We start from the raw sequence: 26535 nt of genomic DNA, 5'->3' as shown, positions 1-26535 counted from the left end.
TGTGCTGAGTGAGGGGTCTCTAGGGTGGCATAAGACATGCTGCAGCCCTTAGAGACCTTCCTTGGCATCAGGGCCCTTGGTACTAGAAGTACCAGTTACAAGGGACTTATCTGAATGCCAGGGTGTGCCAATTGTGGATACAATGGTACATTTTAGGTGAAGGAACACTGGTGCTGGGGCCTGGTTAGCAGGGTCCCAGCACTCTTCTCAGTCAAGTCAGCATCAGTATCAGGCAAAAAGTGGGGGGTAACTGCAACAGGGAGCCATTTCTTTACAATCAGCCTAAGCTGCTAGACACCCTATACACTAATAAGGGATAACTGGGCCTGGTGCAAGGTGCAAGTACCCCTTGGTACTCACTACAAGCCAGTCCAGCCTCCTACATTGGTTGTGCAGCGGTGGGATAAGTGCTTTGAGACTACTTACCACTCTTGTCATTGTACTTTTCATAAGAGAAAAATATACAAAACAAGGTCAGTGTATATACACATAGCCAAAAAGTTTTGCATTTCCTCTTTTCACTCTTTTCTAAGTGCTGAAAAGTACTTCTAAACTTTCAAAAAGTTCTTAAAAGTTTAAAAAGCTTTTTTTCTGTCTTTTTAAAAAGTTCTGAAAACTTTTTTCTCTTTGTCTATCACTTTAACTCTCTCTAAAAATGTCTGGCACAGGCCAAAAAGTTGAACTGTCCAAACTTGCATATGATCACCTTAGCTGGAAAGGAGTAAGGAGTCTCTGCATAGAGAGAGGTTTGAGTGTAGGGAAGAATCCTTCCTTAGAACTGTTAATTAATATGCTTAGAGTACAGGATAAGGCCATAAGTGCCCAATCTGTAGAAAAAGTAGCTAATGGTTCTCAATCTGATCCAGGGACTCCCCCAGGAAAAGGTTCAGGAAAGAAACTTCTCAGCCTGCCCATTACTAGACAGTCTAGCATAGTTGGTACAGAGGTTGAATCACATCATACTGATGATGTGCTCTCACATTATACTGGTAGCCAAGCTGTTAGGGTGCCCTCTGTAAGGGACAGGTCTCCTTCTGTTCATTCCCATCATACCTCTGTATCTAGAAATGTCCCTCCCACCCACCCTGATGACAGATTGTTAGAAAGGGAGCTCAATAGATTGAGAGTGGAACAAACCAGACTGAAGCTCAAGAAGCAACAGCTGGATTTGGATAGACAGTCCTTAGAAATAGAGAGGGAAAGACAGAAGATGGGTTTAGATACCCATGGTGGCAGCAGCAGTATTCCCCATAGTCATCCTGCAAAAGAGCATGATTCCAGGAATCTGCATAAGATAGTTCCCCCTTACAAGGAGGGGGATGACATTAACAAGTGGTTTGCTGCACTTGAGAGGGCCTGTGCTGTACAGGATGTCCCTCAAAAGCAGTGGGCTGCTATCCTATGGCTATCATTCACTGGAAAAGGTAGGGATAGGCTCCTTACTGTAAAAGAAAATGATGCTAACAATTTCCAAGTTCTTAAGAATGCACTCCTGGATGGTTATGGCTTAACCACTGAACAATACAGGATAAAGTTCAGAGATACCAAAAAGGAGTCTTCACAAGACTGGGTTGATTTCATTGACCAGGCAGTGAAGGCCTTGGAGGGGTGGTTACATGGCAGTAAAGTTACTGATTATGACAGCCTGTATAACTTGATCCTGAGAGAGCATATTCTTAATAATTGTGTGTCTGATTTGTTGCACCAGTACTTGGTGGACTCTGATCTGACCTCTCCCCAAGAATTGGGAAAGAAGGCAGACAAATGGGTCAGAACAAGAGTGAACAGAAAAGTTCATACAGGGGGTGACAAAGATGGCAACAAAAAGAAGGATGGTAAGTCTTCTGACAAGGGTGGGGACAAATCTAAAAATGAGTCTTCATCAGGCCCACAAAAACACTCTGGTGGGGGTGGTGGGCCCAAATCCTCCTTTAATCAGAACAAGGAAAAGAAACCATGGTGCTATTTATGTAAGATAAAAGGCCATTGGACAACAGATCCCAGTTGTCCAAAGAAAGGCACCACAGCTCCTACCACTACAACCCCTACTGCTACACCTAGTGTCCCTACTAATAGCAGTGGTGGTGGGAGCAAACCTACTAATAGCCAATCCAAGGGAGTAGCTGGGCTCACTTTTGGTAATTTAGTTGGGGTTGGTCTGATTAGGGAGACCACAGAGGCTACTTTAGTCTCTGAAGGGGCTATTGACTTAGCCACTTTGGTTGCTTGCCCCCATAACTTGGAGAAGTACAAGCAACTAACCCTAATAAATGGTGTTGAGGTCCAGGCCTACAGGGACACAGGTGCCAGTGTCACAATGGTGATTGAGAAACTGGTGCACCCTGAACAACACATACTTGGACACCAGTACCAAGTAACCGATGCTCACAACATAACACAAAGCCACCCCATGGCTGTTGTAAATCTCAACTGGGGGGGGGTATCTGGTCCAAAGAAAGTTGTGGTAGCTTCAGATTTACCTGTAGACTGTCTATTAGGGAATGATTTGGAGACATCAGCTTGGTCAGATGTGGAGTTGGAGGCCCATGCAGCAATGCTGGGCATCCCAGGGCATATTTTTGCTTTGACAAGGGCTCAGGCCAAAAAGCAAAAAGGACAGGGAAGCTTGGATCCTGGAACAATGGACCAAGTGCTCCCTAAAGCTAGGGCTAGTAGAAGCAAACCACTTCCTACTATCCCTCCCTCTACAGTGGATTCTACTTCTGAGGAAGAAGAATTCCCTCCCTGTGCAGAACCTACACCAGAGGAGCTGGAAGCAGACACTGCTGAGCTTTTGGGTGAAGGGGGGCCTGCCAGAGAGGAGCTGAGTGTGGCACAGCAAACCTGTCCCACATTAGAGGGTCTCAGACAGCAAGCTGTCAAACAGGCTAATGGGGATGTCAGTGACTCACACAGAGTTTACTGGGAGGACAACCTCTTGTACACTGAGCATAGGGATCCTAAACCTGGAGCTGCCAGGAGATTAGTGATTCCTCAGGAGTACAGAAAGTTCCTCCTAACACTGGCACATGACATTCCCTTAGCTGGGCACCTGGGTCAAATGAAAACTTGGGACAGATTGGTACCACTGTTTCATTGGCCTAGGATGTCTGAGGACACAAAAGAATTTTGTAAGTCCTGTGAAACCTGTCAAGCCAGTGGCAAGACAGGTGGCACTCCAAAGGCACCCCTTATCCCACTGCCTGTGGTTGGGGTTCCCTTTGAAAGGGTAGGGGTTGACATAGTTGGCCCCCTTGACCCTCCTACTGCTTCAGGCAATAGGTTTATCTTGGTGGTAGTGGACCATGCCACAAGATATCCTGAAGCTATTCCTTTAAGGACCACTACAGCTCCTGCAGTGGCAAAGGCCCTCCTGGGAATATTTTCCAGGGTGGGCTTCCCAAAGGAAGTAGTATCAGACAGAGGAAGCAATTTCATGTCTGCATACTTAAAGGCCATGTGGAAGGAGTGTGGTGTAACTTACAAGTTCACAACACCCTATCATCCACAAACAAATGGACTGGTGGAGAGATTTAATAAAACTCTCAAAGGCATGATTATGGGACTCCCTGAAAAACTCCGCAGGAGATGGGATATCCTTCTACCATGCCTCCTTTTTGCCTACAGGGAGGTACCCCAGAAAGGAGTGGGCTTCAGCCCCTTTGAACTTCTTTTTGGACACCCTGTTAGGGGTCCACTCACACTTGTAAAGGAGGGTTGGGAACAACCTTTAAAAGCTCCTAGCAGGATATTGTGGATTATGTACTTGGCCTCAGATCAAGGATGGCTGAGTACATGAAAAAGGCCAGTAAAAACCTTCAGGCCAGCCAAGAGCTCCAGAAGCAATGGCATGATCAGAAGGCTGTTTTGGTTCAGTACCAACCAGGGCAGAAAGTGTGGGTCTTGGAGCCTGTGGCCCCAAGAGCACTCCAAGATAAATGGAGTGGACCCCACACAATTGTTGAAAAGAAGGGTGAAGTCACCTACTTGGTTGACTTAGGCACTGCCAGGAGTCCCCTTAGGGTGCTCCATGTCAACCGCCTGAAACCCTACTATGACAGGGCTGATCTCACCCTGCTCATGGCAACAGATGAGGGACAGGAAGAAGACAGTGATCCTCTACCTGATCTCTTCTCTTCCACAGAACAAGATGCTCTTGTGGAAGGTGTAGTTTTGGCTGATTGTCTTACTGCTGAGCAGAAAGATAATTGCATAAATCTCCTAGGACAATTTTCAGAACTCTTCTCCATTGTGCCAGGCACCACTTCTTGGTGTGAGCACACTATAGATACTGGAGACAGTTTACCTGTCAAAAGTAAGATCTATAGGCAGCCTGACCATGTCAGGGACTGCATAAAGCAAGAAGTTCAGAAGATGTTGGAACTAGGAGTGGTTGAGCACTCTGACAGTCCATGGGCTTCTCCTGTGGTACTGGTACCAAAACCCAATTCTAAAGATTGAAAGAAGGAAATGAGGTTTTGTGTAGACTATAGAGGTCTCAACTTGGTAACCAAAACTGATGCTCACCCTATACCCAGGGCAGATGAGCTCATAGATACACTGGCATCTGCCAAGTATCTAAGCACTTTTGATTTGACTGCAGGGTATTGGCAGATCAAATTGTCAGAAGATGCTAAATCTAAGACTGCATTTTCTACCATTGGAGGACATTACCAGTTTACTGTAATGCCTTTTGGTTTGAAAAATGCACCTGCCACTTTTCAGAGGTTGGTGAACACAGTCCTGCAAGGGCTGGAAGCTTTCAGTGCAGCATATTTGGATGATATAGCTGTATTTAGCTCCAGCTGGGATGATCACCTGGTCCACCTATGGAAAGTTTTGGAGGCCCTGCAAAAGGCAGGCCTCACTATCAAGGCTTTAAAGTGCCAGATAGGGCAGGGTAAGGTGGTTTATCTGGGACACCTTGTTGGTGGGGAACAGATTGCACCACTTCAGGGGAAAATCCAAACTATTATTGATTGGGTTCCCCCTACCACTCAGACTCAGGTGAGAGCCTTCCTAGGCCTCACTGGGTATTACAGGAGGTTCATTAAGAACTATGGCTCCATTGCAGCCCCTCTTAATGACCTCACATCCAAGAAAATGCATAAAAAGGTATTATGGACAGCAAACTGTCAGAAAGCTTTTGAGGAGCTGAAGCAGGCCATGTGCTCTGCACCTGTCCTGAAAAGCCCTTGTTACTCTAAAAAATTCTATGTCCAAACTGATGCATCTGAATTAGGAGTAGGGGCAGTCCTATCACAACTTAATTCTGAGGGCCAGGATCAACCTGTTGCTTTTATTAGTAGAAGGTTGACCCCTAGAGAAAAGCGTTGGTCTGCCATTGAGAGGGAGGCCTTTGCTGTGGTCTGGGCTCTGAAGAAGTTGAGGCCATACCTGTTTGGCACTCACTTCATTGTTCAGACAGACCACAAACCTCTACTTTGGCTAAAACAAATGAAAGGTGAAAATCCTAAATTGTTGAGGTGGTCCATATCCCTACAGGGAATGGACTATACAGTGGAACATAGACCTGGGAGTAGCCACTCCAATGCAGATGGACTCTCCAGATATTTCCACTTAGACAATGAAGACTCATCAGGTAATGGCTAGTCTTATTGTCCTTCGTTTGGGGGGGGGTTGTGTAGGAAAGTACCATCTTGCCTGGCATGTTACCCCCATTTTTCACTGTATATATGTTGTTTTAGTTGTATGTGTCACTGGGACCCTGGTAACCCAGGGCCCCAGTGCTCATAAGTGTGCCTGAATGTGTTACCTGTGTAGTGACTAACTGTCTCACTGAGGCTCTGCTAATCAGAACCTCAGTGGTTATGCTCTCTCATTTCTTTCCAAATTGTCACTGACAGGCTAGTGACCATTTTTACCAATTTACATTGGCTTACTGGAACACCCTTATAATTCCCTAGTATATGGTACTGAGGTACCCAGGGTATTGGGGTTCCAGGAGATCCCTATGGGCTGCAGCATTTCTTTTGCCACCCATAGGGAGCTCTGACAATTCTTACACAGGCCTGCCACTGCAGCCTGAGTGAAATAACGTCCACGTTATTTCACAGCCATTTTACACTGCACTTAAGTAACTTATAAGTCACCTATATGTCTAACCTTTACCTGGTAAAGGTTAGGTGCAAAGTTACTTAGTTTGAGGGCACCCTGGCACTAGCCAAGGTGCCCCCACATTGTTCAGAGCCAATTCACTGAACTTTGTGAGTGCGGGGACACCATTACACGCGTGCACTACATATAGGTCACTACCTATATGTAGCTTCACCATGGTAACTCCGAATATGGCCATGTAACATGTCTATGATCATGGAATTGCCCCCTCTATGCCATCCTGGCATTGTTGGTACAATTCCATGATCCCAGTGGTCTGTAGCACAGACCCTGGTACTGCCAGACTGCCCTTCCTGGGGTTTCTCTGCAGCTGCTGCTGCTGCCAACCCCTCAGACAGGCAGCTGCCCTCCTGGGGTCCAGCCAGGCCTGGCCCAGGATGGCAGAACAAAGAACTTCCTCTGAGAGAGGGTGTGACACCCTCTCCCTTTGGAAAATGGTGTGAAGGCAGGGGAGGAGTAGCCTCCCCCAGCCTCTGGAAATGCTTTGTTGGGCACAGATGTGCCCAATTCTGCATAAGCCAGTCTACACCGGTTCAGGGACCCCTTAGCCCCTGCTCTGGCGCGAAACTGGACAAAGGAAAGGGGAGTGACCACTCCCCTGACCTGCACCTCCCCTGGGAGGTGTCCAGAGCTCCTCCAGTGTGCTCCAGACCTCTGCCATCTTGGAAACAGAGGTGCTGCTGGCACACTGGACTGCTCTGAGTGGCCAGTGCCACCAGGTGACGTCAGAGACTCCTTGTGATAGGCTCCTTCAGGTGTTAGTAGCCTTTCCTCTCTCCTAGGTAGCCAAACCCTCTTTTCTGGCTATTTAGGGTCTCTGTCTCTGGGGAAACTTCAGATAACGAATGCATGAGCTCAGCCGAGTTCCTCTGCATCTCCCTCTTCACCTTCTGATAAGGAATCGACCGCTGACCGCGCTGGAAGCCTGCAAACCTGCAACATAGTAGCAAAGACGACTACTGCAACTCTGTAACGCTGATCCTGCCGCCTTCTCGACTGTTTTCCTGCTTGTGCATGCTGTGGGGGTAGTCTGCCTCCTCTCTGCACCAGAAGCTCCGAAGAAATCTCCCGTGGGTCGACGGAATCTTCCCCCTGCAACCGCAGGCACCAAAAAGCTGTATCTCCGGTCCCTTGGGTCTCCTCTCAGCACGACGAGCGAAGTCCCTCGAATCCAGCGACACCGTCCAAGTGACCCGCACAGTCCAGTGACTCTTCAGCCCAAGTTTGGTGGAGGTAAGTCCTTGCCTCACCTCGCTGGGCTGCATTGCTGGGAACCGCGACTTTGCAAGCTACTCCGGCCCCTGTGCACTTCCGGCGGAAATCCTTCGTGCACAGCCAAGCCTGGGTCCACGGCACTCTAACCTGCATTGCACGACTTTCTAAGTTGGTCTCCGGCGACGTGGGACTCCTTTGTGCAACTTCGGCGAGCACCGTTTCACGCATCCTCGTAGTGCCTGTTTCTGGCACTTCTCCGGGGGCTACCTGCTTCAGTGAGGGCTCTTTGTCTTGCTCGACGTCCCCTCTCTCTGCAGGTCCAATTTGCGACCTCCTGGTCCCTCTTGGGCCCCAGCAGCGTCCAAAAACGCCAAACGCACGATTTGCGTGTAGCAAGGCTTGTTGGCGTCCATCCGGCGGGAAAACACTTCTGCACGACTCTCCAAGGCGTGGGGGATCCATCCTCCAAAGGGGAAGTCTCTAGCCCTTGTCTTTCCTGCAGTATTCACAGTTCTTCAGCCTAGTAAGAGCTTCTTTGCACCAACCGCTGGCATTTCTTGGGCATCTGCCCATCTCCGAGCTGCTTGTGACTTTTGGACTTGGTCCCCTTGTTCCACAGGTACCCTCAGACAGGAATCCATCGTTGTTGCATTGCTGATTTGTGTTTTCCTTGCATTCTCCCTCTAACACGACTATTTTGTCCTTAGGGGAACTTTAGTGCATTTTGCACTCACTTTTCAGGGTCTTGGGGAGGGTTATTTTTCTAACTCTCACTATTTTCTAATAGTCCCAGCGACCCTCTACAAGGTCACATAGGTTTGGGGTCCATTCGTGGTTCGCATTCCACTTCTGGAGTATATGGTTTGTGTTGCCCCTATCCCTATGTTTCCCCATTGCATCCTATTGTAACTATACATTGTTTGCACTGTTTTCTAAGACTATACTGCATATTTTTGCTATTGTGTATATATATCTTGTGTATATTTCCTATCCTCTCACTGAGGGTACACTCTAAGATACTTTGGCATATTGTCATAAAAATAAAGTACCTTTATTTTTAGTATAACTGTGTATTGTGTTTTCGTATGATATTGTGCATATGACACTAAGTGGTACTGTAGTAGCTTCACACGTCTCCTAGTTCAGCCTGAGCTGCTTTGCTAAGCTACCATTATCTATCAGCCTAAGCTGCTAGACACCCTATACACTAATAAGGGATAACTGGGCCTGGTGCAAGGTGCAAGTACCCCTTGGTACTCACTACAAGCCAGTCCAGCCTCCTACACCCACCCTGTGATGCAGTGAGGGCGGCCTGTCTCCAGGTGCAGGTTATCCACAGGTCTACCCGTCATAGCTCTGGAATGACAGATCTTTGTTTACCTTGATTACTGGCTACTATTATTGTGTACTATTATTATTATTATTATTTTAATACATTTAAACTGTGCCTTCTTTTTCATGGCGCTCATCACTTCAGATTGAGGGCACGTTCACTACTGATGTCATCGCAGAAGGGATGTCTCTAGATATGTTTATAGTCCACACTCCCCAAAGCCCAGTCCAATGAGTGCTTTATGTTAGAGGAGGACCCTATACCAGCATAAACACCTCTGTGCAGGGTGTGTGTCTGTCTGTAGGGAAGGGCAGACTTAAATCGATTAAGCAGAGCCACGTTGGTCCAGTGGTCCTCCGGGTAGTGCTGTAAGTGGGATTGAAATGATGGGGTGTGGTCTCTAAAAGGAGGGAGGACAAGGAAGCATAACCAGGAATCCTATCCAGGAGGTGAGGCCCAAGTTATTAATGGTGTGCCTTAAAACATGTAAACTACACTCCTGTGCTCCACTCAGTGTGCCACTGGACCAGTGCTTGGGTGCATGGCTGTGAGTTTTCTGTCACTGCTTCCAGGCATCTCACTCAGCAACCAACACACTTACTTAAAACAAGCCAGGCCTATTGGCTTTGCCAGTGCTTTCTAGCTGTATCAGCTAAATGAATAACAAGAAAGATTTTGTTATGAATATTTGGTATTGAAAATGTTCCAATTCTGAAAATACAAGCCTGTTAGTTAAACATTAATAAGTTCTGTCGAAGAGATGTAGCTTTGAAAGTGTCGCGAGCACTCCCATTCTGCCCTGAACACCACTTTCTCCAGGGTCCATCACTGTGTTAGACTTACAACCTTTGTGGTTTATCACTGTGTGGCACAATGGTTAGAGCACCAAACCCTGATGCAGTAGATCTGGCCTGGGACCAGGGTTCAATTCCCACCTTAGCAGGTCTTGGGCTCAATTCCCTTGGACCAGATAATTCTCACCTCAGTGCCTAATCTAATTAATGGGTCCCACTCTGTAACTCTGGGCAATAGCTTGCTTAATCTTCACAGTGCTTGGATGCCTGGCTTCACCCTGGGGCTGTCCAGGAGTGGGTGCCTCACAGGGAAAAGCCAGGAGGGGTTCCACAGCGGTATGTGTACAGCACCTTGAGACCCTAACGGGTGAGTAGTGCGCTATACAAGTGCAAAGTTTTTACAGTTTACTGTGGTAGACTTACTACCTTTATCTCCCCACGTCTTTCTGAATTCTTCTTTCTGCATATCTCACACTTTTCCACAATTACAACTGCCACATATGTGACCATTGCTCTGTACTCTCCGCAATAGGTGCAAAGGACTGGATGTGCACATACTTTTCACACCTGTATTGCTAACTGACAGAAAATGTGAGAAACTTGCACTGTCCTCAGTCTCAGCTTCAGATCTTTCATTCATGCGCTGTCACAAACACCCACCTGCGGCTTGAGTTTACTTAAACCCTGGAGGCCACCCAGGTTAAAATACGCAAGAGTCACATGTTTCATTAAAGAAACTATAGAAAGACAACGGGGCATCTTTAAGAGCCCCTGGCGCCTCCTTGTGCCACATCAGCGTCATATTTCATGCTAATGCACTCACATGGTGGTGGTGGGGGGGGAAGGGGCCACAAGAAGAGTCGCACTACATGTAGTGTGGCACCACTTTTTTTAAAATCTGGCCCAAGATCTTTAAAAACAAGCAATTATTTTTAGGGAATGCAAGATGAAGTAAACCATTTGAAATGTAAACACCTTGGGGCAAGTTTAAGAAAAGTGGAGCTGCACTCCGCACTGGCTCCCCATAGAGCAACGGATAAAATTAAAATCTTTGTTACATCCGTAAAGCCCTGTCTGACAAAGGACCGCCACTTCTGAGAACCCCAACCTCCTTCTACAAACCCACAAGATATCTTAGATCATCCTCCACGGCCCTTGCAGCCTCTCCCCCAATTAAAAAAGCTAAATGGGGAGGAAGATTGATATCTTACCTTGGAGCCAGATTGTTGAATTCACTACCACTGAATCTACGACAAACCAGCCACAAACTTTCATTTTGGAGGCTATTGAAAACCTGGTTGTTTTAGCTGTCTGTCCCCAAGGTTGTGTTTTTGAAGATTTGGTATAGCGCTGGGAGGCCTTCAGTTAGCTATGCGCTCTATACATTTTCATAACATAACATAACACCTAGTGCAGATCTACTTTCCTTGCACCCCTTAGCGCCCCACTTCCGCCACCATGTGTGCAAACCCTTATCATTAGCTCCATACACTGTTTATCTTTCAATCTAACACCCAGCATTTCTATCCATAGCAGTCCCCCAAAACTTTTCTCTCAACCTCCACTTGCTAGCAGATTTCCCCCAATGCCCTTCACGAGATAAGTGTACCAATCTACTCCTGACTTTGTGAGGTGAAATTAGCTTTGCGTTGCAAAATAACAGAATCTTGTGCAAAGAAATCTCACTCTAAACTTTACTGTGAGTTTGAAAGTGAATGGACAGCACACTTTCACGTGGCCTACTGTTCAACACCTACTGTATGACCTTGGTAGGTTCCCAAACTTTGGACAACTCATTTTTCCACTCACTCTCACTTATATGCCTATTTGACATCCAGGACGCACCTGCAACAAGCCATTCAATCTACTCATAATTTAACTCATGGAACACAAAGAATGTGCATTACTAGGAAGGCAGAAAAACGGTCTACCTTCTTGTTTATACCTCCAGGTAAATGTTCTACTTGAAAATTATTTTCCAAAAGTTTCTCACTTAATCACACCAATCTCACAGTAATCCTAGTTGAACCAACACTGCTTCTGTTTAGAATTGGCACTGAAGGCTTATGATGCATCTGCAGAAGGAATTCTGTTCCCAAATAAATGGTCCAACCTTTTCAGCATCCCATGTACAGGCAAAAATGTCTTTTTCAGTATTCTTTTTCATCTAACTCATGGAACACAAAGAATATTAATTACTAGGAAGGCGATAACAATAGTCTGCTTTCTTGTTTCCACCTCCAGGCAGATGTTCAATTTGAAAATGATTTTCCAAAAGTTTCTAACTTAATCGCACCAATCTCTCAGTAGCCTTAGTTGAACTAACATTGCTACTGTTCAGAATTGGCACTGAAGGCTTATGATGCATCTGCAGAAAGAATTCTGTTCCCAGATATATGGTCTAACCTTTTCAGCAGCCCATGTACAGGCCAGCATTTCTTTTGCAATTACAGAATACTGGTGTTCATGCAGTTTCAAGGTGCTAGATGCAAAAGCAATTGTTTAGTCATGGGTATCTCTCTCCTGTGACAGAGCACCCCCAAACCCCCCACATTACTGGCATCAACAGTGACAGAGACTCCCAGGAATGTAGGGGGCTCAGAAATGGGGCGAAAAGGATTTGATGAAAGCAAAAGCAAGTTGCTGCTCCTTGTTGCTCACAAACTGGACATTTCAATGTAACCTGTACTTGGACTAAGCAACAGCTGCAAAATTCTCAATGAACTTAGAGTAAAATTCACACATTCCCTGAATGCTGACAATTGCTAATGATCTGTGGGAACAGACACCTTCTCCGTTGCTTCCAAGAGACCAGGTCTTGGTTTAATCCCTCTCCACAGGAATCACATGAACAACAAACCCAATAACATTGACTACAAAAACACACTTATCCTTCCTGAGTCTAATGCCTCTAACTTTGAAATTATTCAGAACTTCACTTAATCTCTCCAAATGCTCTTGTTCATTCTTCCCAAGAATCAAAACATCATCTTGAAATGCTAACACCCCACTTATACGATGTAAAACTTGCCCCATCAATCACTGGGAAACAGCTGCAGCTGATACAAGGACAAATGGCATTCTGCAAAATTGAAACACACTACCCGGGGTAGAGCAAGCAGTCAAACAGCGAGAGTTTTCTGCGAGTTCTACCTGGTGATAAGTGAAGTGCAAATCCAGCTTGGAAAACCATTTTGCATCTCCCAAATTGGGGACCATGTCATTAATTTTGGGCAAAGAATGCTCATTCACACAAATAGCTTTATTGAGATTGTATAAGTCAAAGCACTTTCTGGAAACTTTGTTCTTTTTCCTCACAACTACGATAGATAGACAAAAGACACAAAACGATTCAGTGGGCTCTATTAGACCCCCCCGTGCATAACATCAGCAAAGGTCCTGACAGTTCACCCCGTACCCTAAAAGGAGCAGAACTCAGTTTATGTTTAACTGGCTCAAAACCTTCTTTCACACTGATGACATGCTTAAACCTTTTTTTCTCTCCTTTCCCCTCTTGAACAACTTCAGAAAAGGAGGCTGATAAATTGGAAAGCTTTTCTCAAATGTAACATTCTGAACACCCTCCAACCACAAAACGTGTCATGAACATTAGGGTTTCAGAATGATACACCAAAACCCTTGGTGATGCCATCCAAGAATGTCATGTTCAATGACTCATACACTTTCCCATACACAACCCAGCCTTTCAACTCAATCACAGTTTAAAAACAAAAACCTTCTAGGTCAATCCTAGCACCATGGTGTCCTCCAGGATTTATACCACGAGGGCTGAGACAAGTCACATCAATAGTAGCATGTCATTTCTTATGATTCTTAGATTTATTATTCATATACATAAATCGTATGGCTAACATACGTCTGTCATCGTGTTTTCGTTAGACCATAGTTGTTCAGGGCACAATTCATTTACAGCTTAGTCCAATACACAAACACCAATTATAGTTAAACATTGCATTAGAGTTACTCCATCAATATATGGAAACACCACATCCACGTAGTGCTGGGCTGCTGCACTAAAGTTTCTCTGGGAAGGCCGGAGGGGTGCTTCAAATTTACCAATACAGTGCAGTCATGCTTATCTGTTTTAGTGTTTTCACAGAGATTGACTTTTACCTCTGGGAGTTTAGCTGTGGATTTCCTTGGTACTGGTTCCACCCTAGGAGAGGTATCTCACATCACAGGAATAGTATCCCTAGTGGTAGGGTGGGGAAGGGATACTTTGATACCCTTTTTACCTGTGGGGCGAGGAGGATCCTGAGGCTTCAGGGCTCCTTCTCTTCTTTGCTTTTTCATTTCCTCAGGAATACCCAGCACGGATGCATGGGTCCTAAACTCTACCTCAGCCCAACCTGAAGACTCTAGGTCATTACCTAAGAGACAATCTGCAGGCACGCTAGGTGATACCACCACCTGCTTTGGGCCAGTAACTCCACCCGAACTAAGTTGCACCACAGCTAAGGGGAGAGACTGCGTGGAGTTGTTGACATCAGTAACCTGCACTTCTGTCCAAGGAGGTGCTGTGCAGGTGACACCAGGTTTTCAGTCACCAAGGTGATACTGGCACCTGTGTCCCTGTAGGCCTGGGCATCAACACCATTTATTTCAATTGTCTGCTTGTAGTTATCCATGTTAAGGGCACAAGCAGCCAAGGTGGCAAGGCCAATGCTACAAGGTGAGACAGAAACTGTCTTGGGAGTTTCTACACCTACCCCAATTTCTATGATGGACCCAAAAGTGAACCCAACTACACCGTTAGTTTGACTATTGCCAGTAGTCCCACCACTAATACCACTACTACTAGGGGCACTAGAAGTTGAAGTGAATTTATTAGTGGTGGTAGGCTCAGGGGCTTTACGTGGACAGGACTTATCCCCTGGACTATGGCCTTTACCACTGTTCACAAAGCACCAAGGCTTTTTATTGTGTGTAGAAGAGGAAGAAGAAGATGTTTTATCCCCACCCCCGGAAGAGTGTTGTGGACCTGGAGAGGAATCTTTATGTTTATTTGTGTCCCCATGCTTGTCCTGAGATTTTTCACCATCTTTCTTTTTTTATTTGTAACCCCTGTATGAGCTTTTCTGCTCACTCTTGTTCTGACCCATTTGTCTGCCTTCTTTCCCAATTCTTGGGGAGAGGTCCGATCTGAGTCTATCAAATACTGGTGTAACAAATCAGACACAGAACTATTAAAAATATACTCTCTGGAAATCAGATTATGTAGACCCTCATAGTCAAACACTTTGCTGCCATGTTACCAACCTTCTAAAGCATTGACAGAATAGTCCACAAAGCCAACCCAATCTTGTGAAGATTCTTTCTTGATTTCCCTGAACTTAATCCTGTATTGCTCTGTGCTGAGCCCACAGCCATCAATGAGTGTATTTTTCAGAATGCCAACATTTTCTGAGTTCTCCTCCCTAACAGTGAGGAGTCTGTCCCTCCCTTTATCAGAGAAGGACAACCAATCAATAGCAGCCCACTGCCTATGAGGGACCCTTTGAACTTTGCAGGCCCTGTCAAGTGCAGCAAACCACTTTTGGATATCATCTCCCACCTTGCAAGGGGGAACAATTTTGTGTGAGTTATTGAATCAATAGTGTCCTCTCTGACCCCATAACTTCTGAAACTACTGTTGCTGCTGCCACCATGGGGAACTAAACCGAACACCTGCCTTTCCCTTTCCACAGCTAAGGCTTCCCTATCTAGGGCCAACTGTTGCAGCCTCAGTCTAGCCTCCTCCAATCACCGCTTTCTGAGTTCCCTGTCTAGGGAGTTATCCTCAGGATTGGATGTGTGGGACACCTCAGAGACTGAAGTGACATGGGAATGAGCAGAGGCAGATCGTTCCCTAGCTTTTGTAACCCTAGTAACCTGGCCTCTAGGTGTGAAGGGAGCTCTACCTGTGTGTGAACTCCTCCCACTGCCAGCTACACTAGATGGTTTGCTAGGGGGGAGATTTTGTGAAGGACCCTCCCCTAAATCCTCAGGCTGCTCCCCTGATTCTAATGGGTTAGAATCCCCCTCTCTCTCCCCCTCCTGGTTACCAGACTGCCCCTGGTCACCCTGGAGAAGGAGATTTAAAAGGAATTCCTTGTTAGGGTTCTTCCCTACCTCTAGGCTTCTCTCTGAGCAAACCCCCTCAAAACTTCAAAGGCTAGGTTCTCGTAAGAGGTATTTATGACCATAGGGGTGGCCTCAGGGGAAGACATATTGATAGAAAGTTAGAGTAAAGTGAAAGGAAAGAGAAATACCTACTTTATCTAACTTTTAGACTTTTAGAAAGCAAGTGAAATGCCTAGGTATACTTTTGTATAGCTCTAGGTATGGAGTACACTGTCCTGTGGAAAGCACCGGTAACAGAGTGACAAGGCAATTGCAGGTACTTAGCTCACCTCTGCGCCACCAAAGTAGGAGGCTGGCCTGGTTTGCAGTGGGTACCAAAGATACGTACACCTTATGCTAGGTCCAGTTATCCCTTATTAGTGAAATGTAGTCAGTGTCTAGAAGCCAGGCTTTCTAGAGGTAGCTGTAGGTAGAGCAGCCAAGGCTGAACTAGGAGACATGCAAAGCTCTTGCAATACCACTGTAGTCACACAGTACTCACACACATGAAAGACATTACTCAGTGTTACAAAAATAAAGGTACTTTATTCTAGTGACACAAAGCCAAAAATACATTAGAGAATATACTCCCTTATGAGGCAGGTATTATACACAATATATACACTAGTAACCAGAAATAGGCAAGAAAATAGTAAGAAAACAGTGCAAACAATGACAATCACAATAGGTTGCAATGGGCCTAGGGGGAACACAAACCATATACTAAAATAGTGGAATTCGAAAGTCGGTTTCACACCTAGGCAGGTGTAGTGTGTAGAGGGGCACTGGGAGTGGAAGAAAACACCAAAGGTAAGTACTAGACCCCAACCTAGAGCCCAGGAAAACAAGAGTAAATCACAGTAAGTTTCCTAAAACACACAAGAAGTCATGATAGAAGATTATGAAAGAAGAACTAGAGACCAACTATGGAATCCAGGACCTGAAGACCTGAAGACCTGTGTAAGAAGGAGACCAAGTCCAGGAAGCACTGAATAGTCCAGGGAGAACAGGAGCCCCTTCTAATCTGGATGAAGGTGCAAAAGAAGAACCACTGGTGAGAAGACAAAGCCAGTATTGCACCAAAGAAGACAGATGCAGATTCCAGGTTGGTGCAGAAGATGTCCTGGGCCGGATGGATGAATGTAGTCTGGTTTGCATCGCTGGATTCCGCCAACAAGTCTTGGCACACCCTAAACTCACTGTTAGTGGAAAATGGTGCTGCCCGGGACCAGGATGGACCTATGGCCTCTACCCAGAAGGGGGAGAAATAGGGGGCTCTCAGCAACTTGGAGAGCCCTCAGAAAACCAGGCAGCATGCAGAGGAGTCTCAGCATGACGCAAAGGATTCCCACACCGCCAGAGGACCACTCAGGAAGCTGTGCATCACAGGATGGAGTGCTGGGGGCATAAGCTGTGCTGTGCATGAAGAACTTCTTCGAAGGGCGCACACAAGCCTTGGCAACTGCAAGTCCTGCGGAATATTGGGGTACTGTCTTGCGTGGGGACGCAAGCTCTTAGCTCCACCAAAGTTGGACAGCTGGACATTGGGACTGACGGAGTCACTTTAGTTCACCACCTGTGTTGCTGGATCCACGCCTGTTGTCTGGAGCAGGGACACCAGCCACCGGGTGTTGCTGCGGAGAGGTGCCTGCTGAAGCAGGGAAGTGACTCCATCACTCCACGAGAGATTCCTGCAGGCTGAAGACAGGCAGTCCTCAGAGGAAACATGACCTGGAAACTGTTGCAGTTGCTGGCCAGAGCTGAAGTTACAATGTTGCAGACGTCGTCTTTTCTTCTTTGTTGTAGTTTTGTAGAATTCCTGGAGCGGTCAGCGGTTGTTCTGTTGGTAGAAGATGAAGTAAAGGATGCAGAGGATTCCTGCTGTAGTCTTGCAATCTGAATCTGAAGAAACACCCAGAGGAGAGACCCTAAATAGCCCTGAAAGGGGGATTGGTCACCTAACCAGGTAAGCACCTATCAGGAGGGGTCTCTAACGTCACCTTCTGACCCTGGCCAGTAAGATGCTCCCAGAGAGCACCACCACCTTGAAATCCAAGATTGCAAAACCCAGCGACACTCTGGAGGAGCTCTGGGCACCACCCCTGTGGTGGGGATGGACAGGGAGTAGTCGCTCCCCTTTCCTTCTTCCAGTTTCACGTCAAATGAGGGACTGGGGTCCCTGAAGTGGTGTTGACTGGATTATACAAGGAGGGCACCATCTGTGTCCTTCCAATACTGGAATCAGTATTGGTGTACAATTCCCAGTTGTTGGACACCTTACAGGGCAATATTCGGAGTTACCATTGTGAAGCTGGACATAGGTATTGAACTATGTCCAGTGCACGCGTAAAATGGCGTCCTGCAATCTGGAAGTCTGGGGAAATTGGCCTGGACGACGTGGGGGCACCTCTGCTAGTGCAGGGGTGCCCTCACACACAGGTACTTTGCACCCAGCCTTCAGGGTTGGAAGACCTGATATATAGGTGACTTATAAGTGACCTGGTGCAGTGAAAATGGCTGTGAAATAGTGCATGCACTATTTCACACAGGCTGTAATGGCAGTCCAGTAGAAGCCTTTGCATGGGCTCCCTTTGGGAGGCAAAAGAAATGCTGCAGCCCATAGGGATCCCCTGGAGCCCCAATGCCCTGGGTACCTAGGTACCATACACTAGGGACTTATAAGGGGTGACCAGTATGCCAATTTGAAGTTCAATACTGGGTTACCAGTATGTAAGGAAAAATGTGGAACCAGAGAGAGCATGGGCACTGTGGTCCTAGTTAGCAGGACTCCAGTGACACAGTCAAGCACACTGACAAGTAGGCCACAAACTATAAGTACTGGGGTCCTGACTTGCAGGATCCCAGTGACACATTCAAAACACACTTACAAACAGGCCACAAACTGGGGGAACCCTGTTAGAAAGAGGCTACTTTCTCACAATTAGGAACTGGATAAGCATGTAAAAAAGCTACAATCCAATTGAAGTGAAACATAACAAAGTTCAACATCTGTATTACCCAAATAATAAATACATATCTCAAAGAAAAACATCCAATCCATACTAGAGAGCATTCAATACATAAAGTTCCAGTGTGGGCTATGACAATTTAAGCAAGTAACAAACACCACAAAAGTCATGACACCCACTGTGCATTGCTACCACACGAAAAGAAACATCCTAAATAACACCTGGTGAAAACATAAAATAAAATCATGCAAGTACCCTCATGCAGTTATCAGTACCTTTTCACGTAGAAGACTCTCAGATATTATATTCCTCAAACAACTTCAATTATTGCATCACATCCATGATAGGACTACACATAACTGTCAATGAAAAAACAAATCTATTCAAACATAAACAGCACACCAACCTCCTCAAATCAATCCTTCATACTAGAACCTCACTGTCTCACACTCTTGGCATCTCTGCACAACAAACACAGGAAAGGAAAGCAGAAACCCCTTCCCTTGGTTTAAATTAGCCAATTAACCAATTAGAATGGACATAACTTCCCTCCCATTCAGCACTACCCTCAACATCTAGACTGTCATCCCACTTCAGACCACAAAGAGCGAACATAACTGACATAAATATTTACAATTTACAACAGTAGGCCCACATCACTCCTTATGTTCCAAATAAAAATCTCTGATCAAAATGTATTGGCTAACGCTAAAACAAAAGCAGCACTATGCAAATAAATAAAAATATCACACTGTTCAATTCAGACCTAGGAATACTCACAAAGTGGAGACTCGAACCCCCTTGGCACGTCTCTAGTGTTCCATCACATTAGCATTTGTTGCTATAGGTCAGTTTATCTCTCAGTGCTATATCTCTCTTAACACAAAACTCTAATCACTCACCTCATTTAATATATCTCTTTCTTATCAGGCATGTAAAGGTGAACAAAACAATGACATAAATGACATAAACAGATAAATGAATAAACAATTTAAACATAAGAAAACAAAGAATAACATTGCTACTGCTTGCCTTTGCACCTGTGTCTATAACGCAGCACAGGCACAGAGGAGAACATTCCCTCACATTCATGGAGTCATTCCTCAATGCAAGTGAGAAACTGTCCATTTAGGTTTGAATCAGTTCTGCATGTGCACAGGTGCAATCTGTATTATAGAAAGAATCATACAAGTCTGAATACCAAAGTGCCACAGTGAGTCAAAAAGCAAGCTCATGCACTTGTTGCGCGGCTTGAGCACTTTGATAATGCCGTCTCTGATGTCTATCCATCCTGACCTACCTTCAGCAGGTATTTTCACCCCCTTTCCCAGCCCTTTCCTAGATATCAGATGTTCTATCCCCTCGGGTGTTCCTCATCTGGTCCCTTCTCTTCTCTCACCACACATTTAAACATATATGGCATCCCACCAGACCATCCCTGTCCATCATCAACATCCTGCAGACAGTTCTTGGAATCAGCTCTATCACCGCACAAGCTTTTCGATCATTGCAGAGATCTTATGCCTCATCAACGCTTGATCCAGGAATCCACTGCTTCCCTGGGTCAGTTCATGGCTCTCCTCCGGTTTGTGGAAACCCCTTGGATGCAGGAGGCAGGGACTGTGGGTATAGACTGACTACCATTCCTCTATCATCTGCTGTATCCTGCCCTGGGAGGCGGGCGGAGGCAGGGAGAGTGGGTACAGACTGACTACCATTCCTCTATCATCTGCTGTATCCTGCCCTGGGAGGCGGGAGGAGGCAGGGAGAGTGGGTGCTGTAGAGCTCAGCAGTGTTGTGGCATCACAAGAGTGAGTAACTATAACACATTTATCTGTTTATACTAATAGTTTACACACTGCAGGCATTGATTTGCACTGTCATTACTTGTCCATCATTTCATGGGTGTGTGTCTTACTGCTGCTGATTATTTAACATTTTCTGCTTTTAGGACACTATTCATCACAGGACGCCCCCGTTCCCCCTCCTTCATGGGTGTGTGTCTTACTGCTGCTGATTATTTCACATTTTCTGCTTTTAGGACACTATTCATCACAGGACGCCCCCGTTCCTCCTCGCTTGAGAACCTGCCCCATGGACTGGCTCTACAGTAGAAACAAATGTTATTACTTCTCAGTGATGTATCAAAAGGAAGGGGACTGGGACGAGAGCCAGAGGTTCTGCTCCTCACACAACGGGTCCCTCGCGCTCTTCGACACCCAGGAGGAACTGGTAAGAACATGAAACTAGCAAACAATACATTTAAGACCACTCACCTGCATTCAAAACCGTGTAGGATTTCTGGCCCTGTAGGCAGTAACAATTTGTTGCCCCAACCACTCTCACCTTGCTCATACATTCTCCCACTCTACCGGCAATTGGGTAAAATGCTTCTTTATTATGAACAAGTGGGTGTTCCTCCTGCTAGTGACCTCCTAGTCAGGGTTTTAAGCAGGTTTATAGAATGAAAAAACACCCTTTGAGCAATGCTATTCCCTAAAACATCATCTTAAAAGATATACTGCTTTGCTTTTTGCTTACACTTTCTACCAGTGGCCTTGTGATATATTTACTGCTTTACAAATAAAAATTTATGTTGCATATGAAGTTTAGTTTATTGACTTAGGAACTCCAGGTGTGAACTATGTGAGGAGAGAAGAACTTGCAGTATTGTCAGAATAGTCTTTACAAGTTAATTGTATGTATGTACCAACCCGGGTCATGTTAACTCCAAAAAAAAAAGATAGGAGCCACCCTTGGATTGGAAACACTTCAATAATATCTATAGGAAATCAAACCATGGGCACTATTTTCAGGCTAAGATGTTCTTTCCCATACCTCATGTCCTCTACCCTGTTCATGTTGTTGTGATTCTACTGGCTTTTGGACCCCATGTGTGATTCTTCAACCAGACACTACTGTGTCCAGGCACCTTGCCACAACCAATGATGTTTGAGGGACCCTTTAGAAGCACCCCTATACTGAACAATGGCTGCACGCTATAGGAGGGGGCAAACCCGAGGCACACGGTGAGTCTTGAGCGTATCTCTCAAGACACCTCTGGGTTTGGAAGGAACCAACTCTGGAAAAAGGGCACAAGGTGGAATGCATGCACACAAGAAGCGAATTTCCAGGAATGGCCAGTAGTTCCAGAGCCATTCTTTGCTGAAGGAATGAGTCAAGTATACGCTCCCCTCATACTCTGGCATCCCCCATAATCAGCGAAGAAAGAGGAGAATCACATAGTGAGGGATTTAGGAGAGAAACATGGAAAACCAGAGGCAAAACTGTGCAGGAAGAGCAAGATGTAGAGCTACAGAACTGAGCATCAGGAACCATCAAAGCCACCAGAACTCACCCTGCTTAATGAGGACACATCTATATGACGGGACTTGTTTTTACAAACAAATGTTGATAAAAGAGAGTCTATTTCCTTAAAATACTAAACAGGGATGTGAATGGGAATCATTGCAATAACATACTATATCAAAGGAGTTAGCATCATTTGAGTCAATTCTGCCCCACCAAAAATGAAAATGGGGGTGCCATCGGGAAATATTATTTTTTTGTGTTTTGCTACTGTAATCAAAATTCAGTTTGAAAGTCTCTTTAATTGTTTGTGAAAACCACAATCACAGATACTTGATTTTGATGGGTTTCCAAGCAAATCCTATGTGATCAAAAAGTTGTTTATTACATACAACATTTAAAGGTGATAACTTGCATCTTTCAGTGTTAGGCCAATTTTAATTTGGTGAGATCCAGCTTCAAATCCTGACATATGTATATTGTATTGAATTTTGGTTACATAGGGTTTAAGTGCAACAATAAACAACAGAGGTGATAAGGGACAACCTTGACATACCCCCACTAAACAAATTAAAATAGTCTGTGAGCATACCGTTAAAAAAAAGTGAGCCTTTAGGGCATGTGTATAGCAAGGAGATTAAAGCAATCAGTTTGGGTGGAAAACCAATCAATTTTAATGCCTGAAACATGCAATCCCAACCTTTCCTATCAAAAACCTTTTTTGGTATCCAAAGCAATGACCGATAATGGATGATCGAATGTAGAGGTCTGCTTAGGACATAGAAAAAAAAACTTGAGGATTCTCAGGGCCAATCTACCCTTAACAAAACCGGTCTGCTCTGGAACTACAAGATCAGATAAAATAGGATTAAAGCACAATGCCTAAATCTTCTTTTCAAATATTTTGTAGTTAATGTTAACTAAAGAAATGGAATGGTAATTATTGCACTGTGAGAGATCGTTATTTTCATTAGTAATTAAAAAAATCATAGTATCTTGGAAATAGCCCTGAGAATTGCCCTTATTGATAAATGAGTTAAATAAAGTAAAAAGTTAGTAAGGAAAGGTTTTGCAAAGTGACTATAAAATTCAATAGTACAGCCATCAGGCACAGGAGCTTTCCCTCTACATAATATTGAAACTGCATGAGTAATTTACTAAGAGTGAAGTATCTGCTCCTAGTGAGTGAAAATCAATATTATGTGAATAAGGGGAAAGAATGGTTTGAAAGTATTTGAATAAGTCTGATTGTGATGGTTGTGTCTCAGGAAATTATAAATTTGTAGAAAGGTTAAGGAATACAGTTAAGATATCCTTATCCTTAAAAAAAAAAATTATACCAGTACTTTTTTGTAGAGAATGTATCCTGGTTCTGTCTCTCCTGATCTTGCAAGCAATTTCCCCATTTTATTTTGGCCTCCATAATAGTGTGCACAAATAGGACGTTTTAGGGAAGAGTGGCTTTTCAAGTGATAATAGGTGTACTCCAATTTTATCATTTTATTTTATTGGTTTGATTGTGTTCCCACAGTTCATTGAAGTGTTAATATAAGAAATTCATTATCAAATCTTTCAAATTGGGAGGCACATTTAGTATCTAAAAGTAATGTGTTGTTGAAGAGCAATCTATCTGCTTTCGGTGAAAAGGTGATAAGTTCAAGGTCTGGGTGTACTGGTGCATGGTCTGAGACAACAGTAATCCTCCCCCAAAAGCAATGTGGCCAGATCGTAAACAGTTATTATAACCTCAGCAAAATTCTGCAGTGTCATAATGTCATAAGAACTGAGTGGTATGAGAGAGCATTTGTAGGGGCATGTGTAGGGTCTCCAGCTTTTGCCAGCTGCAGGGAGAACCAGGTAGTAGTAGGTGACAACGCTGACCATAGTAGGTGGCACAGGGCTGGGCCCAGCACTAATACCCATGATGAGAGTATACCCAAGGGATCATGTGTTTGCTCACCTGGTAGGAAAGATGGTGGGCACCCATACCAGTTCTGGAGCACCGTGCACATGTAGAACACAGCTAGGTGCAGCAGCGCAACAAAGAGAGGGTGGAGGTGTCAGAGAAGAAACACTAATCCTTAAACACTGGGGGCTGACATCGTATTGTAGAGACAGAGGGGATGATCATGCATGTGTGAGGGAAGGGAAGAAATAAAGAGAAGGGGAGGGTGTGCGTAAGTATGGAAGACAAGGAGAGGTATAGAGAGAAGGGGCATAGATCGAGAGAAGGGAAGGAGAAAAAGAGGAATGGAAGTAGGAAGGAAGAACCAGAAAGAAGGAGGAATAGAGAGAAATAGTATATGTATGAGGAGGTGTAGGAGGCTGGACTGGCTTGTAGTGAGTACCAAGGGGTACTTACACCTTGCACCAGGCCCAGGTATCCCTTATTAGTGTAGAGGGGTGTCTAGCAGCTTAGGCTGATAGAAAAGGTAGCTTAGCAGAGCAGCTTAGGCTGAACTAGGAGACGAGTGAAGCTCCTACAGTACCACTAGTGTCACTTGCACCATATCATAAGAAAACACAATACACAGATATACTAAAAATAAAGGTACTTTATTTTTATGACAATATGCCAAAGTATCTCAGTGAGTACCCTCAGTATGAGGATAGCAAATATACACAAGATATATGTACACAATACCAAAAATATGCAGTATAGTCTTAGAAAACAGTGCAAACAATGTATAGTTATAATGGGATGCAATGGGGACACATAGGGATAGGGGCAACACAAACCATATACTCCAAAAGTGGAATGTGAACCACGAATGGACCCCAAACCTATGTGACCTTGTAGAGGGTCGCTGGGACTATTAGAAAATAGTAAGGGTTAGAAAAATAGCCCACCCCAAGACCCTGAAAAGTGAGTGCAAAGTGCACTAAAGTTCCCCAAAGGACATAGAAGTCGTGATAGGGGAATTCTGCAGGAAAGACACAAACCAGCAATGCAACAACGATGGATTTCCAGTTGAGGGTACCTGTGGAACAAGGGGACCAAGTCCAAAAGTCACAAGCAAGTCGGAGATGGGCAGATGCCCAGGAAATGCCAGCTGTGGGTGCAAAGAAGCTGCTACTGGACAGTAGAAGCTGAAGGTTCTGCAGGAACGACAAGGGCTAGAGACTTCCCTTTTGGAGGATGGATCCCCCACGCCGTGGAGAGTCATGCAGAAGTGTTTTTCTGAAGAAAGACCGCCAACAAGCCTTGCTAGCTGCAAATCGTGTGGTAAGGGTTTTTGGATGCTGCTGTGGCCCAGGAGGGACCAGGATGTCGCCAATTGCGTCTGGGGACAGAGGGGGCATCGAGCAAGACAAGGAGCCCTCTCAGCAGCAGGCAGCACCCGCAGAAGTGCCTGAAACAGGCACTACAAAGATGCATGAAACAGTGCTCACCCGAAGTCGCACGAAGGAGTCCCACGTCGCCGGAGGACAACTTAGGAGGTCGTGCAATGCAGGTTAGAGTCCCGTGGATCCAGACTGGACTGTGCACAAAGGATTTCCACCGGAAGTGCACGGAGGCCGGATTAGCTGCAAAAGTCGCGGTTCCCAGCAATGCAGTCTGGCGTGGGGAGGCAAGGACTTACCTCCACCAAACTTGGACTGAAGAGTCACTGGACTGTGGGAGTCACTTGGACAGAGTTGCTGGATTCAAGGGACCTCGCTCGTCGTGCTGAGAGGAGACCCAGGGGACCGGTGATGCAGTTCTTTGGTGCCTGCAGTTGCAGGGGGACGATTCTGTCGACCCACGGGAGATTTCTTCGGAGCTTCTAGTGCAGAGAGGAGGCAGACTACCCCCACAGCATGCACCACCAGGAAAACAGTCGAGAAGGCGGCAGGATCAGCGTTACAGAGTTGCAGTAGTCGTCTTTGCTACTTTGTTGCAGTTTTGCAGGCTTCCAGCGCGGTCAGCAGTCGATTCCTTGGCAGAAGGTGAAGAGAGAGATGCAGAGGAACTCGGATGAGCTCTTGCATTCGTTATCTAAGGAATCCCCAGAGACAGAGACCCTAAATAGCCAGAAAAGAGGGTTTGGCTACTTACGAGAGAAGATAGGCTAGCAACACCTGAAGGAGCCTATCAGAAGGAGTCTCTGACGTCACCTGATGGCACTGGCCACTCAGAGCAGTCCAGTGTGCCAGCAGCACCTCTGTTTCCAAGATGGCAGAGGTCTGGAGCACACTGGAGGAGCTCTGGGCACCTCCCAGGGGAGGTACAGGTCAGGGGAGTGGTCACTCCCCTTTCCTTTGTCCAGTTTCGCGCCAGAGCAGGGCTAAGGGGTCCCTGAACCGGTGTAGACTGGCTTATGCAGAAATGGGCACCATGTGTGCCCATGAAAGCATTTCCAGAGGCTGGGGGAGGCTACTCCTCCCCTGCCTTCACACCATTTTCCAAAGGGAGAGGGTGTAACACCCTCTCTCAGAGGAAGTCCTTTGTTCTGCCATCCTGGGCCAAGCCTGGCTGGACCCCAGGAGGGCAGAAACCTGTCTGAGGGGTTGGCAGCAGCAGCAGCTGCAGTGAAACCCCGGGAAAGGCAGTTTGGCAGTACCAGGGTCTGTGCTACAGACCACTGGGATCATGGGATTGTGCCAACTATGCCAGGATGGCATAGAGGGGGCAATTCCATGATCATAGACATGTTACATGGCCATATTCGGA

At 45.7% G+C, this 26535-nt stretch overlaps 1 protein-coding gene across 1 annotated transcript in view; it reads left to right on the top strand.

Annotated features, from left to right (window-relative positions):
* Nucleotides 1-26535, top strand: part of LOC138279093 (C-type lectin domain family 2 member L-like) — a 75056-nt gene that overhangs the window by 26614 nt on the left and 21907 nt on the right. The window contains exon 3 of the mRNA XM_069219372.1: nt 20614-20804. Coding sequence (XP_069075473.1) covers nt 20614-20804 — 191 coding nt within the window. The remainder of the gene's footprint in view (nt 1-20613; nt 20805-26535) is intronic.

Source organism: Pleurodeles waltl, chromosome 2_2 (assembly GCF_031143425.1).
Source record: "Pleurodeles waltl isolate 20211129_DDA chromosome 2_2, aPleWal1.hap1.20221129, whole genome shotgun sequence".
Classification (NCBI taxonomy): Eukaryota; Metazoa; Chordata; class Amphibia; order Caudata; family Salamandridae; genus Pleurodeles; species Pleurodeles waltl.
Note: the sequence above shows the minus strand (reverse complement) of the source record. Positions and strands in the feature narration are given on the sequence as shown.